Here is a 17,134-nt window from a genome sequence, read left to right as displayed (position 1 = left end):
ATGATATCTTGTTCTATTTTAAATTTTAGTTAGAAGTATGAGATGTATCCAAATGGCAGATTTTGGAAGGCCAAAGTACGATAAATTATTTACGAAAATGATGAAAAGAGTAAAACATAAAGGGCAGGCCAGCTTCGTGATTGCAACTTAGTTTTGTGGTTGACCAAGTGCAAAGTTGTCCTAATCACCAAATATTATGCTATTTTTGTCAAGAACTAGACCACATTTGACTTTTGTTTCTTTTAATATACAAGTATACTATACTTTTTGTACTTTGTGACATAGCATCTAGAATCACGTACTGCCTAGCATGTCTCAAATTTAGTATGTTTCTACCTTTCTTGTGAAATCTTTAAAATGATATTTTTAGAAAAGATTTTATAACTTCTATTATCAATTTTCACCATCTTCATTAGTTGAGTGGACTAATCTTTTTTCATTTTCGAAAACCATCATATTTTCTTGAAAAAAATATGAAATCTTTTTATTTTTATTTTTTATGTCACAACATTTGGTATTTGGTACTCACTAGTCGGACTAATTCAGATTTGCCGCTTGAGAACCATTAAAGGGGAAAACGCTCTTTACCAACGATTTTGCCATTTTTCAGAGCTAAAATTCGAGACCGTTAATTAAATGCGGAGGGATTCTATTCATTCTATCGTACCCCTCGGCAGGACAAGTAAGAGCACTCTTTGTTAAGATAATCATACCATATCATTTATGTGCTTTTGCAGGCACAAATAATGATATTCATGGTCTGCAAAGATTACAAAATGTGCCTTTTAAGGATGATGATGAACAATGGCACCACCAATAGCACTTAAAAATACATGCAATGTCATCATCACAAAGTACTTGAAAATTGAGATAAAGAAAAAAAAAATCCCATGGACCCTTTATTAATTAGACATATACCAGTTGATATGTTAGGTATTTTGATCATCCAAAATATATTAAAAGAAAGCAAGAATCTCTAGAAGAGATAAAAGGCCAAAAACTAAGGCATCATTTTCCACCCCATTTAACCAAAAAGACAAAGAACGTGCATAAGTGTGAGACTTAGAGCATGCCTTGCAAAAATGCAGCAAACATAACAAACTAACAAACACACACAACAAACATTAAATATTTTTAAACAATTATAATTTGGTTTAATCATTCATGTTAAACAAGTCATTTTGCCTTCATGACATATTCTTTACATCTTCTCTCCTCACCACAAACTTCAATATTTTTAGGTTTTCCGCTCAGTGTTTAACACCTGTATTGGGGCCCGACTAATCCTAATTCGCGCCGTGTAAAGCTCATTTAAGGGAAAAACGTGGTCCCTATAAGGCTCTTTTTTCATATCCAGAACTCGAACCCAAGACCTGTGATTAAGGTTGAAGAGATTTTATCTATTTCAGCATAACCCTCGGAATTTCACACACTTTGATATTTCAGTCAACTAAAGACAGAACAAGTAAATGAAGACAAGGCTCCCATAAACTCCAAAGACTTATATAAAGAACCTTAACATTGTCTCCTCTTGTTTAAACAACTCTCTCATTCCTATCCTATTAGTCCTTTTTTCTCTTAAACATCTCTCCCTCTAGCTCCCATGGAACAAGAACAAGTATATGATTCCACCAAAAAATGGAGTCCCAAAGTTCCAAAACAGAGAAAATTTGTTGGTGTAAGACAAAGGCCTTCTGGAAAATGGATTGCAGAGATCAAGAACACAACACAAAAGATCAGAATGTGGCTCGGGACATTTGATTCAGCTGAGGAAGCTGCTCGCGCTTATGATGAGGCTGCTTTTCTTCTCCGAGGATCAAATACGCAAACGAATTTCCATAATCATGCCCCTGTCAACCCTGCTCTTTCTATGAAAATCAGAAACCTCCTCAACCATAAGAAAAACCTCAACAAGATCAATCCCAAAAGTACTACAAGAAATCCCACCATTAGTACTATTTCAACTTCAAAAAGTTCACTTAGTGTTAGCAATAGTTCTAGTCCTGTGGCAGCTAGTGGATCAAGAAGTCATCAAGAATCTAAGACATGTGATGACGATGCATACAAGCCTGATTTGAGTTTCTTTATGGATGAATTAGATCAAATGGGGTCTAACAATATTGATCATTCATCAACATTTTCAACTGATTTTGATAGGATTTTTTTGGATGATGAAAAATTTGGTACATTTCAGGAGGTACCAAAAGAAAATCTTGAAGATCAGATACCTGAATTTGAACACATGAAGGTTGAAGAGAGGCAGATATCAGCATCACTATATGCTATGAATGAAGTGAATGAGTATTTGGAGAATTTTCATGATTGTAATAATGATGCTGCTTTTTGGGATTTGCCTATGTTGTACCAAATGTTTTGACAAGTTAGGAATTCTTTTAGGCCTTTCAAATCCCACCGAGCGTGATTTTTTCTTCTTAGATCGAGTTACAATAAAGACCTGAGCTCCATGAGGGTGGGAGATGTAAGAAAAATTACCAATCTGGTCCTTAGCCCGAGTATCATATTTGACTCGCAATATGGATCAGCTTCTTGATACGTTCGAGAAAGTTCTACTTGACTCCATTTAATTTTTCTTTCAAATGTTTTGTTCAAGTTAGGAATTGTTTTAGGCCTTTCAATTTATTATCATCATAATTGAAGTTAATCATCAAATCAAGCTCTTCAATGAGTTTTATTGAGCTTTTTTAGTACCTTGAGACTGCTTTATCATGCCTTTTTCGCTTTCATTAGTTTCATTTTCATTTTGCTTTGAACTGCTTGTGCTTATCTAATCTTTTCTCGTCATGTTTTCTCTTGAGCCGAGAGGTCTTTCGAAACAACCTCCCTTATCTTCCGAGATAAGGGGTAAGATCTAAGGTGACACTTTACCCTCTCCTGCATCCCATTGTGATTTTACTGGGTATGTTGTTGTTGTTGCAATTTCTATGAACATTTGGATTGTTGTCCATCAAAAATTGAAAATAAAAATATTAGTAGTAATTTTTCTTATTTGCGAATATTTTGAGGTGATATTGGTTCTCATCGATGGGCTATCGTCGACAAAATATGTGCAATAGATTTAATCTTATCTCTTTTGGCTTGAGATAAAATTGTGTGCACGAGAGTTATTTCTGTTAAAAAACATACAAGTAATTAGAATTTGCATTGAAAATGCACCACTATTTTAAAGAATGCAGACTTTATTAATGCTTCGTCTTTTGTGCAAAGTCTAAAGATAATGGAATGAAAAAAAAAAAATGGAATGTTTTACACTTTTTTCTCCCATTAACTTGGAAGGGATCCAAAAGCCAACTTAACAAAACAAAAATAAGTTAACAAAAGTAAAGTAGAAGATCAAACTAAAAAACCTTTTTCACTTTTACTTATTATTTTAAGCATATCAAGACAACACAATTTCTTTTTTCAAACAATACACTTTCTTTTTTAAAAATTATTATTATTATGAAAAAAATTTATAGTGGACAAGTAAAAATATTTTAAAAATTATGTACACGATAGTTATTTCTATTTAAAAACTCACAAGTAATGTAATTTGGACCGAAAATGCACCACTATCTTAAAGAATGCAGACTATTAATGCTCCTGGACTGTTTAATGCCTTTTCTCCCATTAACTTGGAAAAGATTCAAAAGCCAACTTCAATAAACAACAAAAAATAATCAACAAAAGTAGAAATCCAACTTCAAACTAAAAATTATTATTATTATTATGAAGAAAAAAAATGTACTCCTATTTACTCTCTAAGCCCTTTTTTTATAAAAAAAATATGACTTTCACAAAAGTTTAATAGAAGACAATAGAAAAGTACTCCCTCTGCTCACTTTTACTTGTACATTATAGACTTTGCACACCCTTTAAGAAATAATAAACGAAGTGTATAATTTACCATATTACCCATATTAATTGGTGTATAATTTTAATGACTTGAAAAATAATTTAAAATGAGTAATTACTTTCTCCGTTTCAAAATATTTGTCGCATTTTCATTTACACGCCCATTAAGAAAGCATTTATAAGGGTAGCATTTTGATTATTTTACCCTCTTAACATATTTCATCATGTTTCCTCTTCTCAATAAATATTTACTCTATTAATGATAAAACATCTTAAATATTGGTATGTGAATACAAGGGTAAAATGGAAAAAAGCTACTTAATTTTATCTTGTGTAAATAAAATGACAAATATTTTTAGACAACTATTATTAGCAAGGACGATAAATATTTTGAGACGGAGGGAGTAATACTAAAACTGAAAAAAAAAGAAATTATCTTATTTTGATATGATAAAAGTGACAAGTAAAAGTGAACGGAGGGACTAAATAAATTTTCCTTTTTTAGCCCGTCAAGAAACAAAAGCTATACAAATTTCCAAAAAGCACCTATAATAATTAACTAAAAGGGGGAAAAAAATAGTGGAATTACACAAGGGAAAAGCACAAAGAGAGTGTTATGTAATGGCAAAATAGCCACGTCATCACTTGTTTACCTTTCCCTTTCTTCAATAAAAAATGACACCTCTTTTGAATCAAATTTCTTATACAAAAAACTCTGAATATTTACTCAAGTAAGTGAGTTCTGTGCCATTTATTTGCTTATTTATACTCTTATATTGAGTTGGTTTCTTGATATTGTGTTTGTTTGATTGATTTCAGTTTGTTGTTGTGAAGTTTAATGCTTTCTGATTACTGGGGTTTTGTTTTCTTGAAGTTCTTTTTGTTGTTGTTGCTATTTTGGTATATTTAAGTTTGGTTCTTGATATTGTGTTTGTTCAATTGATTTCAGTTTGTTTTCTTGAAGTTACTTTGCTCTATTTTGATGTATTTTAGTTTGGTTCTTGATACTGTGTTTGTTCTATTGATTTTAGTTTGTTTTTGTGAAGTTTAATGCTTTCTGCTTTCTGGGGTTTTGTTTTCTTGAAGTTCTGTTGTTTTTTTTGTTTATTTATGTGTTTTCAGTTTGGTTCTTGATACTATGTTTGTTCAATTGATTTCAGTTTGTTTTGTGAAGTTTAATGCTTTCTGATTTCTGGGGTTTTGTTTCTTGAAGTTATTTAATTCTATTTTGATGTATTTCAGCTGGGTTCGTGATTGTATTTAGAAAAAATCTCTTTTCAATTGATAATCGTGTCATATGTTGTTGTTTGTTTTTCAGTTTGGTTCTTGATATTGTGATTGTTACAATTGATTTCAGTTTTTTTGTGAAGTTTAATGCTTTCTGATTTCTGGGTTTTTGTTTTCTTGAAGTTATTTGTTCTATTTTGGTGTATTTCAGTTGGGTTCGTGATTTTATTTAGTTCAATTGATAATCGGGTCGTTTGTCCAGTTTAGTGCTTTGTGAGTATTATATTTGTTCTATGCACTAGCTGACCTAGAATTTTTAAATAATGGGTGCTCAATTACGTTTACTCTGAAGTTGTTATTGAGTTTGGGTGCTCAATTAATATATTTATATAAACTAGTTTTTACATATATATGATAGTGTTTGACTTCAAAACAAGCACCCATAGCCATAACCTTTAAATCAGGTCCGCCATTGGTTCTATGTGTGCACATATATACAAAGGAGAAACAAATTGTAATAACAAGTACTCCCTGCGTCTCAATTAATGTGACGCTCTTTCCTTTTTAGTTAGTCCCAAAAAGAATGACACCTTTATATATTTAGTAACAATTTAACTTTAAACTTCCAACTTTACCCTTAATGAGATGATTTCTAGACAATGATCTATAGCTTATTTTAGACCACAAGTTCCAAAAGTCTTCCTTTATTTCTTAAACTCCGTGTCCAGTCAAACATCTTCTCATAAATTGGGACGGAGGGACTATGGTTTGAGTTTCTACTGACTAGTAAGATGTTAGTTGAGCTTCATCTTTTGTTATCAGTTCCCTAAAAACCTCGCCGGCAATGAGGGCATAGGCTGAATATCCTTTCATATGACTCCAATTCTCCTTATTTGTTTTTTTGAACTTGTAATCGTTTATGCTTATCAGCCCCTCTTCCCCTTCTTAATGACCTGTTGCTGTAAGGCTTATCAATTTGAGTGCCTTGGTGAATCTTGTCAGCCGCTGTATCCTCATTTAAATTCCACTTTTTGAGCCTTGATATATGATCTGCTGATCTGAACTCATTTTTTAATGCAGCTGGATCGTAGGTGTAAGTGACTGCCTTTTGGAATATACTCATTGATGTTGCACGTAAGCTGGGGTGTACGCTTCTACTGAAAAATTGGAACAAAGCTTAATTGCAATAGATTTAAGTATTGGAGCCTCAAAAATGTCGAGCGGAGATGGACGAAAAGTCTCTTGTGAAGATATACAAATGGTATGCTTTCATCTTTTTACAGATGAGTTGTGATCTCCTTACATGTTACTTTGTTTTGCTTAGCCTTGCACTTGTTTATTAATCATTCTTTAAGAAACGCACTTGTTGAAAAGGTAAGAAGCAATTGTGATGATTCTAATTCTTGATTATTGCTTCTCTAAAATATCATGAATTTATACTCGGCTTCTCTTCCCCATTAACATGGAAGAATGTGTTTCTGGCGCATTGATGATGTATATGATGATAATCTATGACTAATAAATCCTTGAACTTGTATCCTTAACAATATGTTAACAACTTATAGCATCTTTTGGGCACAAAGATCGATTTAGGTCATTGGTTGAAGGAGAATTAGTTTTCTTTTATGTTTGTATTTCACTAATAACATATACTTCAACCAATACTGCATTATCTGTTATTGTGATTTCAATATAGTTCTATGAATCTTAACATCCACCATCTCCCGATATGATAAAACTGAAAAGAGAGCTTGGGTGTCCTACTTTTCCAAATTGAATGATCATGAGATCTGCGCAAGTACATGTGAAAAAGATGATGGTTATTTTGAATTTCAGGTGCAAAATCGGATAGAGCAGTGTCTTCGGCAATACATGAGTCGGAAAGAAGTTGTGAACACACTCTTCATCCAGGACAACATAGAGCCTAGATTTACTGAACTTGGTATATTATATATTTTTCAAGGCATATACTCACTTCCTTCCTGTAGTGTGGAATGAGGACTGAACCTAACAAACCCTGCAACACAGAGGTTTTGAAAGAGATTCAAATAAGGATCACAAAGCTTCCTATGGCTAATAATGGTTGCCAGTATTCCTCACACTTCCTGAAAATAACAGATTCATTGTGAAACAATAAATATACATAAAAACTTCCAATCATATTTTTTTTAAAAAGAGTTTCTTTTGCCCATGATTTTTAGCTCTTTATCACACATGCAGATGTTCTCTGCCAATTTTTTAAAAATCACCTTTTCATTCTCAGAAAGTCGAGTTTATTAGTGCTTGTTATAAGCTTTATTTCTTACTAGTTGACTGTCCTTCTCTGTTTTTGTGCTGTTCTTTAGCTGTCTCCGTTTATTTTTTCTTTAAATTATACAATGGATTACTTCCTTTGCGTTTGATGAATGTCCAAGGAAAACAAGTGTATGAATGCATGAACATGTAAATGTTCTTGAACAGAGGCACCTACCTTCCAATACTAGAGAATCATTGCTTCTTTTTCTCCTTAATCATGGATTCACTCCTTAAAGGCAGAAAGGATAATTTTCCCTTATACTCTCTGGAATGGAGCAACTTTGTCCTTCGTTTGAATTATGGTCCAATATTACCCTTGCCATTAGGAACAAGTCTCATTTTTGCCCTAGAACCCCTAATGGAGCTCCAACGTGAGGGTAATAATAGAGCTTAGTCAAAAGTTGATGAATAATTTAGTTACCAGTTTCAAAAAAAAAAAAAAAAAAAGTTGATGCATAATTTTGATTCTTTTTTCTTGAACTGTTTGGACATGGAGGGTTCACTCTTCTCACGCTAGAGCTCCTTTAGTGGAAAGAGAATCAAAGACCTAAAGGTGTTTAATAAGGCTTTGTTAGGAAAATGGTTGTGGAGATTTGGGCTGAGGAACATGCTTTTTGGAGTGAGGTTGGAGGATGAGATATATTTCTATGCCTTATGGATGTGGATTGTGGAGGAATATTAGAATGGGTGGGAAGAGTTTAGTTCCTATGTAGCATTCAGGAAAGGGATTTTTGGAAGGTGAGTTTTTGGGGGCATAGGTGATATAGGGACAACAAAATTGCGTATTACTTTCCTAAACTTGTATAATATTTCTTTTTGGCCTTACATGTTTTTGGAGTTCGGTTCCTAGTTGCATCAGCTTATCTTGGGTGTTCCACTTGACGTTTCCCAGCCAATTCCTGATAAATATTTAATGCTGGCAGATTATATCCAGTTGAATGGTGCTGTTGCACTGAACAAGTTCTTAGTTAAAACTTCAATTTTCTATTTGTGGGAATTCTCACTCGCCTCGAGTATAGTCGATCTAAGTCTGATTCTGTGGACATGGAGAAATATTGATTGGTTTCCATAGTATGAATGACGATATTTGCTCAGGAGTGCGTTGTGATTAATGAGGTTAATAAAAAATACGTTAGAGACTCTTAAAGAATTAAGTTTTTCTTTCTTTCTTCATTTAAAAAAAAAAAAAAGCTCGTCTTTCTTTAAATATGGTTTTCTAGTCTTGTTTGCTATTTTGCATCTGTTTGAACTTTCCAGACCAATAATAAGATTTTCAAATAGTATTTGGGAACTGGATTTTTCATCTCAATTGGATCTTTCCTGCAAAGAATTTAGGAGAAACCTAGACACTCCGATAAAGTTCTGTTCAAGTTCAGAGCTTTTGGAATTCCTTTTGAACTTCACACTTCTGTTAACTTGATTGCTTTCTAATTATCTGAATTAATCAGTGGGTGTAATGCTGCTACCTGTACCAAACACCTGTGTCATTGGAGAAGCAATTGAAGATATCTTTGTACTGCCCATTTTGTGCCTCTGTTTATGAATGTAGTCACGAGCACTTGCAGCTCTAGTAGGCATGCTATCATGAAACTGATTTGACAAAAGATGCTGTTAATACTAATGTGCAGCTACTAATGCCTTTAATGAGCTGTTTGCTACAACACGTAAATATACTGTCTGTTCTTGCTCTGTTTATTTTTTTGGTTCTCGTTTCCAGTATTGCTTACAGGCATGTAGCAATTCACAGATTTTGTATGATTTCAGCTTCCTAACACTTTAGCATTATAATGTTCTCCCTTATTTTCAGTTTGGCAGAAACTAGAAGAAGAAAATCAGGATTTTTTTCAAGCATATTACCTGAAGCTGATGGTGAAAGAGCAAATAATTGAATTCAACAGGTTGCTGTCAGAACAGGTGAAGATGACACAGCAAGTTCCAAGTGCAATTTCTTCTCTACCTATGTCTAATGGGTGTAATATTTCGCCAAGTAAGATGGATACTTAATGAAGCTTTCTGCATTTAGTTGTCATGCATCAATCAATATCTTGTCATTGAGTAGCTTCAAAAATCACTTGTCTAACTGGGAAGTCCAATGTTCAGTTTGTGCATATGCTATGTAGTGTCCAACTTTTTAACCATATGACTTTACCTCAAAGCGGCACATACACCGTAGCTGCACTAAAACCTTTATCGGTTGGCCGATTCTTCCATTTAGTCTGCAATCAAATGCCTGCTTTGTCTCAGTATATCTTGGTTTATGCCAATTATCTGAGATACATCCAGAAGCCTCTAGTTATCTTCCTTGGATAGTTTTAAACTTCATTTGTCTTACTACTAGGAGTTCCACTCTGTCCTCTGCTCATTCCTTTCAAATACCCTCTTTCATTTGCCTCCACCAAATTTTCAATTTTCCTTCCAGCGTCTGATGCTTCACCTTCTACATTAATTGTTGTTTGCAGATATTTAAACTATGCACATCATTATAGAACATTGGCTTTCAACATTTTGATAATTATTTTGGTACGCCAGTATCTTCCCTTTTTTTTTTTTTTTTTTTGTGATAAGGTAAGTAATTTTATTAACAATTGGGGCATCCCCGTATACAAGCCGTATACCAAAAGAAGAGAACCTACATCAAAATATGGTTCTCAACAAAAGATATCCAGTTCTCTATACAAAAAGGAAAACAAAAAAAAAAAACACTAGAGACAAAACACTTCTTAGTATTTTCACAATATCTTGCTCCACCCTTTCAAAAGCCCTCCTATTTCTCTCTTTCCAAATTACCCACATGGTTGCTAAAGGGGCAACACTCCATGCCCTTGGACTTCTTTTCCCCCTCTTATGTACCTCCTTCACTGTGCCCGACATCACCCATTGCATCTCAAACAAATCGAGGGTCATCCTTCATAACCGATTAGCCACCTTACAGTGCAATAGAAGATGATCAACACTTTCGCCTGTACTCTTACACATAAAGCACCAACCAACGTATGTGATCCTTCTCTTTCTCAAATTCTCCGCCGTTAAGATCGCACCCCTAGCCGTCAACCAAGCACAGAAACTTACTTTCCTCGGTACTCTAGGGATCCAAATAGAGTCATAGGGAAAAGAACATTCATCCCTCACTAGTAGCTTCTTATAAAAAGAGCTAACAGTGTATATTCCATCTCCATTAACCCACCAGCTCCACACATCTGATACGTTTTTAGGTGTATCTATCCCATACAAAAGCTCAATCAAATCGTGGTATTCTTCCATCTCCCAATCCTGAAGATTCCTCCTGAATTTTAAATCCCAGTGAATAACCCCCTCGTGAGACTTACGTATTCGTTGGACTGTCATCTCTCTCTGGCTGTATATTCGGTAAATATTAGGGAAAATCTCCCTCTACTCGTTCCCCCTACACCACTTGTGTGCCCAAAAACTTATTCTGCTTCCATCCCCGACCTTAAAGCCTATATGTCCACGAAAGTCATCCCACCCCTTCATAATATTCCTCCACAAACCACACCCAAATGGGGTTATAATGTTTCTAGTCCTCCAACCCCCTTCCATTTGACCATACTTCTCCGCTACTACCCTCCTCCAAAAAGCATTCTCCTCCTCCCCAAATCCCCATATCCACTTCCCCAATAGAGCTTTATTGAACACCTTGAGATCTTTAATACCGAGGCCTTCTCATTCCTTGGGAGAAGTGACAACTCTCCAGTTCACAAGATGATGTTTCTTAACGCCTTCCGATGTATCCCATAAAAAGTTCCGCTGAAGTCTTTCCAATGTTTCAATCACTTTGCCTGGAGCCTGGAGAAGTGACATGAAGTACGTAGGAATGCTGGAGAGAGTGCTTTTGATCAAAACTTCCTTGCCTCCTTTTGACAAATACCTTTTCTGCCAGCCAGCTAGCCGCTTCTCTACTCTCTCAATCGCCGGATTCCACACAGCCAGGAGCCCGTTTGGATTGGCTTATAAGTTGGCTTATAAGCTGTTTTCGGCTTTTTTGAGTGTTTGGCTGGCCAGCTTAAAGTCATTGTGCTTAAAATAAGCTCAAAAAAATAATTGGACCCATTTAACTTAGTTTATCTAAAGCAGCTTATAAGCTGAAAACAGCTTATAAGCCAAAAAAAATAAGTTGGACTACCCCAACTTATTTTTTTCAGCTTATAAGCTGCAAACAGCTTTAAGCTATAAGCCAATCCAAACGGGCTCCAGTTCTTTGCAATCAGCACCTAAGGGTAGTCCCAGATAAGGGGTAGGTAGAGCACTTACCGCCATCTGATCAATATTATCCACTACTCCCACCCGAGTGATTTCACATTTTCTGAGGTTAATCTTGAGGCCTGACACAACCTGGAACGACATAAGAATCTGTCTCAAATGATCAAGCTGGGACACCTCTGCATCACAGAAAACCAACGCATCATCTGCAAATAGAAGGTGTGTGACTGTCACGTTGCTATGCCCCCTAAAAGAAGCCTCAAAACCCTTCAAAAGCTCTGATCGTCCCATCCATCATTTTGCTCAAACCTTCCATAACCAAGATGAATAACATAGGAGATAACGGATCCCCTTGTCTCAATCCCCTCAAACTCCCGAAAAATCCGCAAGGACTCCCATTCACCAGAACAGAGAATCTGGCACTAGAAATGCAGAACATGATCCATCTCCACTTATCCCCGAAACCCATCTTCGACATAATGAAATCCAAGAAATCCCAATTCACGTGATCATAAGCTTTCTCAAGGTCCAACTTACATAAAATTCCCGGCACACCTTGCTTCTTCCTGTAATCAACCACTTCATTGGCCAGCTGCATCCACTATCTGTTTTCCTTCCACAAAAGCATTCTGAGAAGTGGACACCGTCTTGTCCAGAACCTTTTTTAATCTGTTATAAAGCACCTTAGAGATAATCTTATAGATGCTTCCCACCAGACTAATAGATGCCAGTATCTTCCTATATGTTAATGAGGGTGGAAGTTGTTTCTGTGCCATTTTCCTTTGAGTGTAACTTCAGAAGTTGATATGTATCCATTATTGATATGTCAATGAAAGTCTTTGATGTGTGCCTTTCCTGATATTGCACCCATCATTTTTGCTATAACATGTTTAATCTCCTATATATCTGGCCGCTTTATGATCTTCGATGATGCAAATGATTTCCCCTCAAGTATTTCCACTTTCCTAATTCCCAGTAAGATTCTTAGAATCTCCTATGCTGACACATGCGTAAAGTTTTTCTTTTGGTTGATTGTTTCTAATCCGTATTGGTGGTTAATGTTGCTCCACGAGGTTGTATTGGGGAAGGTACAAGTATCTGTGATAACACTTGTCATTATTTAGTCGGAGGATCCATATAAGAAATTGCGAGGAGTGACCTACTCATATAGTGATTCCTTTTCTTCTTCTTCCTTCTTTTTTTTTTTTTTTTTTTTGGGGGGGGAAAAGCTTTGTACTCCACATGTACTGTTGTTAATTCTCCTTTGACTCCCCTTACAATGTAGTATCCTGTTTTTGAGAAAATAGATTTTCACATGTTGGGGTCAGTGTTTGGTGGGTGCTAATGGAATGCCATATGTAGTGTTTGCGGGTACTGAACTTTGGATTGTTCGGATGTCGAGTGTTAGCGTTAGAACAGTGTTATAGAGTAAGTTGACCAGATCCGGTGTGGATCCCACATCCACACCCATGTCATGTCGCCACGGCTGCGGCAAGGATTTTGGAGAGTCCGAGCAACATTCTATTGAATCAACTAGTCTTCACAATATAGAAACTTAAGTTCAAAATTTGTTGGGCCATTTGCTTTTAGTTTGTCTTAATCTTATCTGCAACAAGCATGAAGAGCACTGTTTTCAGTTTGGAGCCAGCCACTAAATTCTTGTTTATTCTCATCTGTGTTCTTGCTAGAAACCCGCTTTTGAGAACCCGTGTTGTTGTCTCTAGTTAATGTTAAGTTTCTTGCCTTACTGCAGTGCATCAAAATTCAACTTGCCGTGCTGCCGAAAATGTTGGAACTGCTGCAAAGCCTAATGGCATGCATGAATCTGTACATGCAGATAGACCCAATGCATTCAGTAACAGCAGCTCGTCTGTTCTCTCTTGCATGCAAACAGCAATTGATATTCCTTCTCAAAGCAGGAAAATTGACGTTCCTCCTAATATGTATTTGGGCCAGCCCTCTAACATGGGGATGAGACAGACAATGGACGGGAGGATTATTAAGACAGAACCTGTCTATGGCGGCAATTCTCCATTTGCCTTTGGTCCTCATGGCAGTTACTTGGAGTCACATTCTGCAATGGGCGATGCATCTGTTTCGTCATTTAGTAGTGTGGAGTCGAACACACAACCTCTTAATGAACCTCTTCTGGATGCTGACACCAATTCCTTTGGATTTTTAGGAGAAATATCTCAAAATTTTGGTTTCTCAGACTTGACTGCTGATTTCACTAATAGTTCTGGTATGTGTCTTCCTCTTCCCATTTTCCCATACCCTTGGGTGTGTTTGGTATGAAAGAAAATGTTTTCCTAGAGAAAGTCTTCTTGGAAAACAAGTAGGTTTCTTACTTATTTTCTAGTGTTTGGTAAGTGAGCCAAAAAATATTATCCCAAGAACATTTATATGTAATCTAGCAAAATGGGGTGGGGAGTGGGGTACAGAGATGGCGGGGGGTGGGGGTTGGGGTTGGTGGGAAGGAGACAATTAACTTAGTTTGGCACTTATGGAGCTTGTTTTCCATAATTCCAACAGGGAAATTCCTCATTTTTAAGGAACTTGTTCCAAGAGTGTTTTCCAAAACATTACGACCAACCAAACATGGGAAAATTGGAAAACATTTTCCAGAAAATGTTTTCCTCCATACCAAACGCACCCTAAGCATATCTGGATTTCCACTTTCGAAGTTTTTAGGTATTCAAATGAGTTGTGTGATGCTAATCAGGCATACTTTACATCCGTTTTGACCATGTTCAGATATATTGGAGAGCTACTCTAGGACTCCCTTTCTAGCAACAGATACAGGCAACTTGCTTGATTCAAATGGTAGGTGGATATTACCAAGGTAAGACTTTTTGTTATTCTCTTTGGATAACCAATTTCATGTTTCAACTTTCAGGAGGCATTGAGAGGTTAACCAATGCATCAGAGAGCTTGAGATATACTAATTTCACTCCAGATTGATTGTGTATAGGTACTTTCTCCATTTATAAGATCCATTAGACTTGCGGTTTTACTTGGTAATGGTTTCACTGGAGATTGGTTGTTTAGGTACTTCTTCCGATAAAAATTTAAAAATCTCATTAGAGATGAAGGTTCTGTGGTCATATTAATGTTACTCCCTTGGTTCCATTTTACATGACAATTTTGAGTCGACATGAAGTTTAAGATAATAATTTTGATTCATGGTGCAAGTAGCACATGCCACATGATGATTGAAGGTGTAAAAAGGTATGAGATAGGCCAAAAATCATCTGGAATGAAGTTATCTCAAAAGTCCTAGAATATTTTGGAATCAATATAGACATAGTTAAGAATAGTACACAATGAGTGCAAAAAGATGCATATAGTTCTTTTTGGTTTATTTGGAACTTGCGTGTCAGGGTAGAAGTAAGAATGCGATTTAGAAAACTTCTGGTTTTATAAAATTTCTTATTTGTCTTAACAAACAAACTATTTAATATTGAGCTAGATGCGCCAGAAAAGAACGGAATGGTCGTGAAGATCCAAACTAGTTTGAACTTGAGGCATATTAATTGGTTGTCCGAGGTAGGGGGACGAAATTTTAAAATTTGATTAGGAAGTAAGTTGATAAGGAAAACATTGCATCGTAACAAAATCTTGAATTTGTTTTATTATAGCAATATTGTCAAATATTTTGTACCACCCAAAGTGGAGAGTATTTCTAGAGAACTCATGTGCTTGGTTTTTCAATTTGCTTGTATGTGAATGTTTTGTCTAATATGGGAAGACAACGTATTCGGCTTGGAAAAGTACGAGGAGAATTATGGTCTTCTTTCTTCATTGTTTTTCCTCTCGTCGAAGGAGGACTTTGTAACTTATTATAGGACGAAGTAGGTCTGGTTTTTGTGCCATGGGTCAATGTTTCATGAGAAATAATATTTACTCGCTCTTCTAGCTAAATTGTTCCGCCTTCTTTTGGTTTATGATAGTTCAAGGTAATTGACTCATTCTCATTTGTTGATCTTCTCACTGCAGATTTGATCAAACACACACGATAATAGGTTTTGTATATGCTGCTCAAGTGGTTTAGGATATTTGGATTCTCTGGTATTGTAGGCTTGATGTTTTCATGGTGAATAATTCAAACATGATAGATTTCAGTAGAGATCTTGTACAAAGAGTTGAATGTGATTTAGAACATTGTTATTTTAGCCACGTATAAGCATACTGTCTGATTTTTAGTGTAACTATGGAAACAGTGATGAAGTTTAGTGCATATTGGACCAGGGATATTTCAGCTTTTCCTTTTGTTGTTTGGATGATTTTTTTTATTTTTTTACTCTCTCTCGTGCAAGTGTGCTACTTTTACTCGCGGTTAATAGAAGAAATTCTTCATTGTTGTTTAAAAACAAAATGTATGTCAGTTTAATTGAGTAAATATCTCAAAAGATTACTCAACTTTGAGAAATTATGCAGCAAAGACATTCAGCTCTGTTTTGTATAAATACAATGTCATCAAACAAAACAATATGACATGGCAAAATAAATTAATTTTGTATGTCATGTAGACATGAGCTCCACAAATATGTAAAACAAAATTAACCAAGACCCATATCTTATTAATTTTTTTGTCTAATTAAAACAGAATTAAAAGCATAAACACTGTTATATTTTGAACTACGTTTTTTCGAATCTGCATATCAAAAAGTTAAAATTTTTGAGACTAGACATTTTCACTAATTTATTTTTTTCTGAATCAGGCTCCTCTACATGTGAAGCTGATTCTTTTACATTTTCAAACCAAAATGGATCTATTTAATTTATATTGTTCTGTGTTTTCAAATGTTGTAATCACCTTGTCTCTATATCTTGACCTGAATAAGTGAATATTATCTCATAGAATAGTTAACCAAAGACAAAAAAAATTTACAACCCTATAGTGGTTTCGAAGCTAGCAAGTAACTGTCAGATCGAGGGCAATTTGCACGATTGCCCTTTGTCGAGGGTGGTCTTTAAATTTTGACCCTCAAATTGCTGGTCTTAATTTTTGGTCTTAATTTTTTACCTTTCGTTTAAAAAACTGGATTATCTCAGTTCAACCCCCCGCACAATTAAAAATTAAAAGAAAATTCACAGACTTTTGCGCATAAGGCAAACTTTTGCCTTGTGAATTTTTTTTTTAATTTTTACGCAAGAGGTCGAACCCTTAAGCCTCGGAGACAATCCACGCCAATCCAAAAAAAAAAAAAAAAAAAAAAAGAACTGTCCAAGAAGCTAAGACAAAGTGACAAAATGAAAAATGGTATAACAAATTGAGACATACAAAAAACTGAAATTTGAGCAGTATTGAAAATAAATTAATTTAGCAGCGTAGGAAATCATATCAAAATATAGCAGCGTTTATGCTTTTAATTTTGTTTTAATCAGATAAAAAAAATTAATAAGATATGGATCTTCTTTAATTTTATTTATTTGTGGGGTCCATGTGTACATGATATGAAAAATTAATTTATTTTGCCATGTTATACTGTTTTGTGGGGTCCATGACGCAATTCTGGGATGTTAAGAACATATAACCCAT

At 35.2% G+C, this 17,134-nt stretch overlaps 2 protein-coding genes across 2 annotated transcripts; both read left to right on the top strand.

Moving 5' to 3' along the window:
- Positions 1 to 1,176: 1,176 nt before the first annotated feature.
- LOC132035202 (ethylene-responsive transcription factor ERN1-like) lies at positions 1,177 to 2,698 on the top strand. Its single transcript, XM_059425488.1, has one exon. The coding sequence runs from the start codon at positions 1,604 to 1,606 to the stop codon at positions 2,375 to 2,377; it is 774 nt and encodes a 257-aa protein (XP_059281471.1). The 5' UTR covers positions 1,177 to 1,603; the 3' UTR covers positions 2,378 to 2,698.
- A 1,737-nt stretch (positions 2,699 to 4,435) lies between these two features.
- On the top strand, positions 4,436 to 15,856 carry LOC132032843 (uncharacterized). Its single transcript, XM_059422610.1, has 8 exons — positions 4,436 to 4,583; positions 6,160 to 6,340; positions 6,916 to 7,021; positions 9,182 to 9,361; positions 13,346 to 13,834; positions 14,347 to 14,415; positions 14,489 to 14,563; positions 15,589 to 15,856. Exons 2-7 carry the CDS (start codon positions 6,293 to 6,295, stop codon positions 14,551 to 14,553), a joined length of 957 nt encoding a protein of 318 aa, XP_059278593.1. The 5' UTR covers positions 4,436 to 4,583; positions 6,160 to 6,292; the 3' UTR covers positions 14,554 to 14,563; positions 15,589 to 15,856.
- Positions 15,857 to 17,134: the final 1,278 nt, after the last annotated feature.

This window comes from Lycium ferocissimum, chromosome 10 (genome assembly GCF_029784015.1).
Source record: "Lycium ferocissimum isolate CSIRO_LF1 chromosome 10, AGI_CSIRO_Lferr_CH_V1, whole genome shotgun sequence".
Lineage (NCBI taxonomy): Eukaryota > Viridiplantae > Streptophyta > Magnoliopsida > Solanales > Solanaceae > Lycium > Lycium ferocissimum.
Note: the sequence above shows the minus strand (reverse complement) of the source record. Positions and strands in the feature narration are given on the sequence as shown.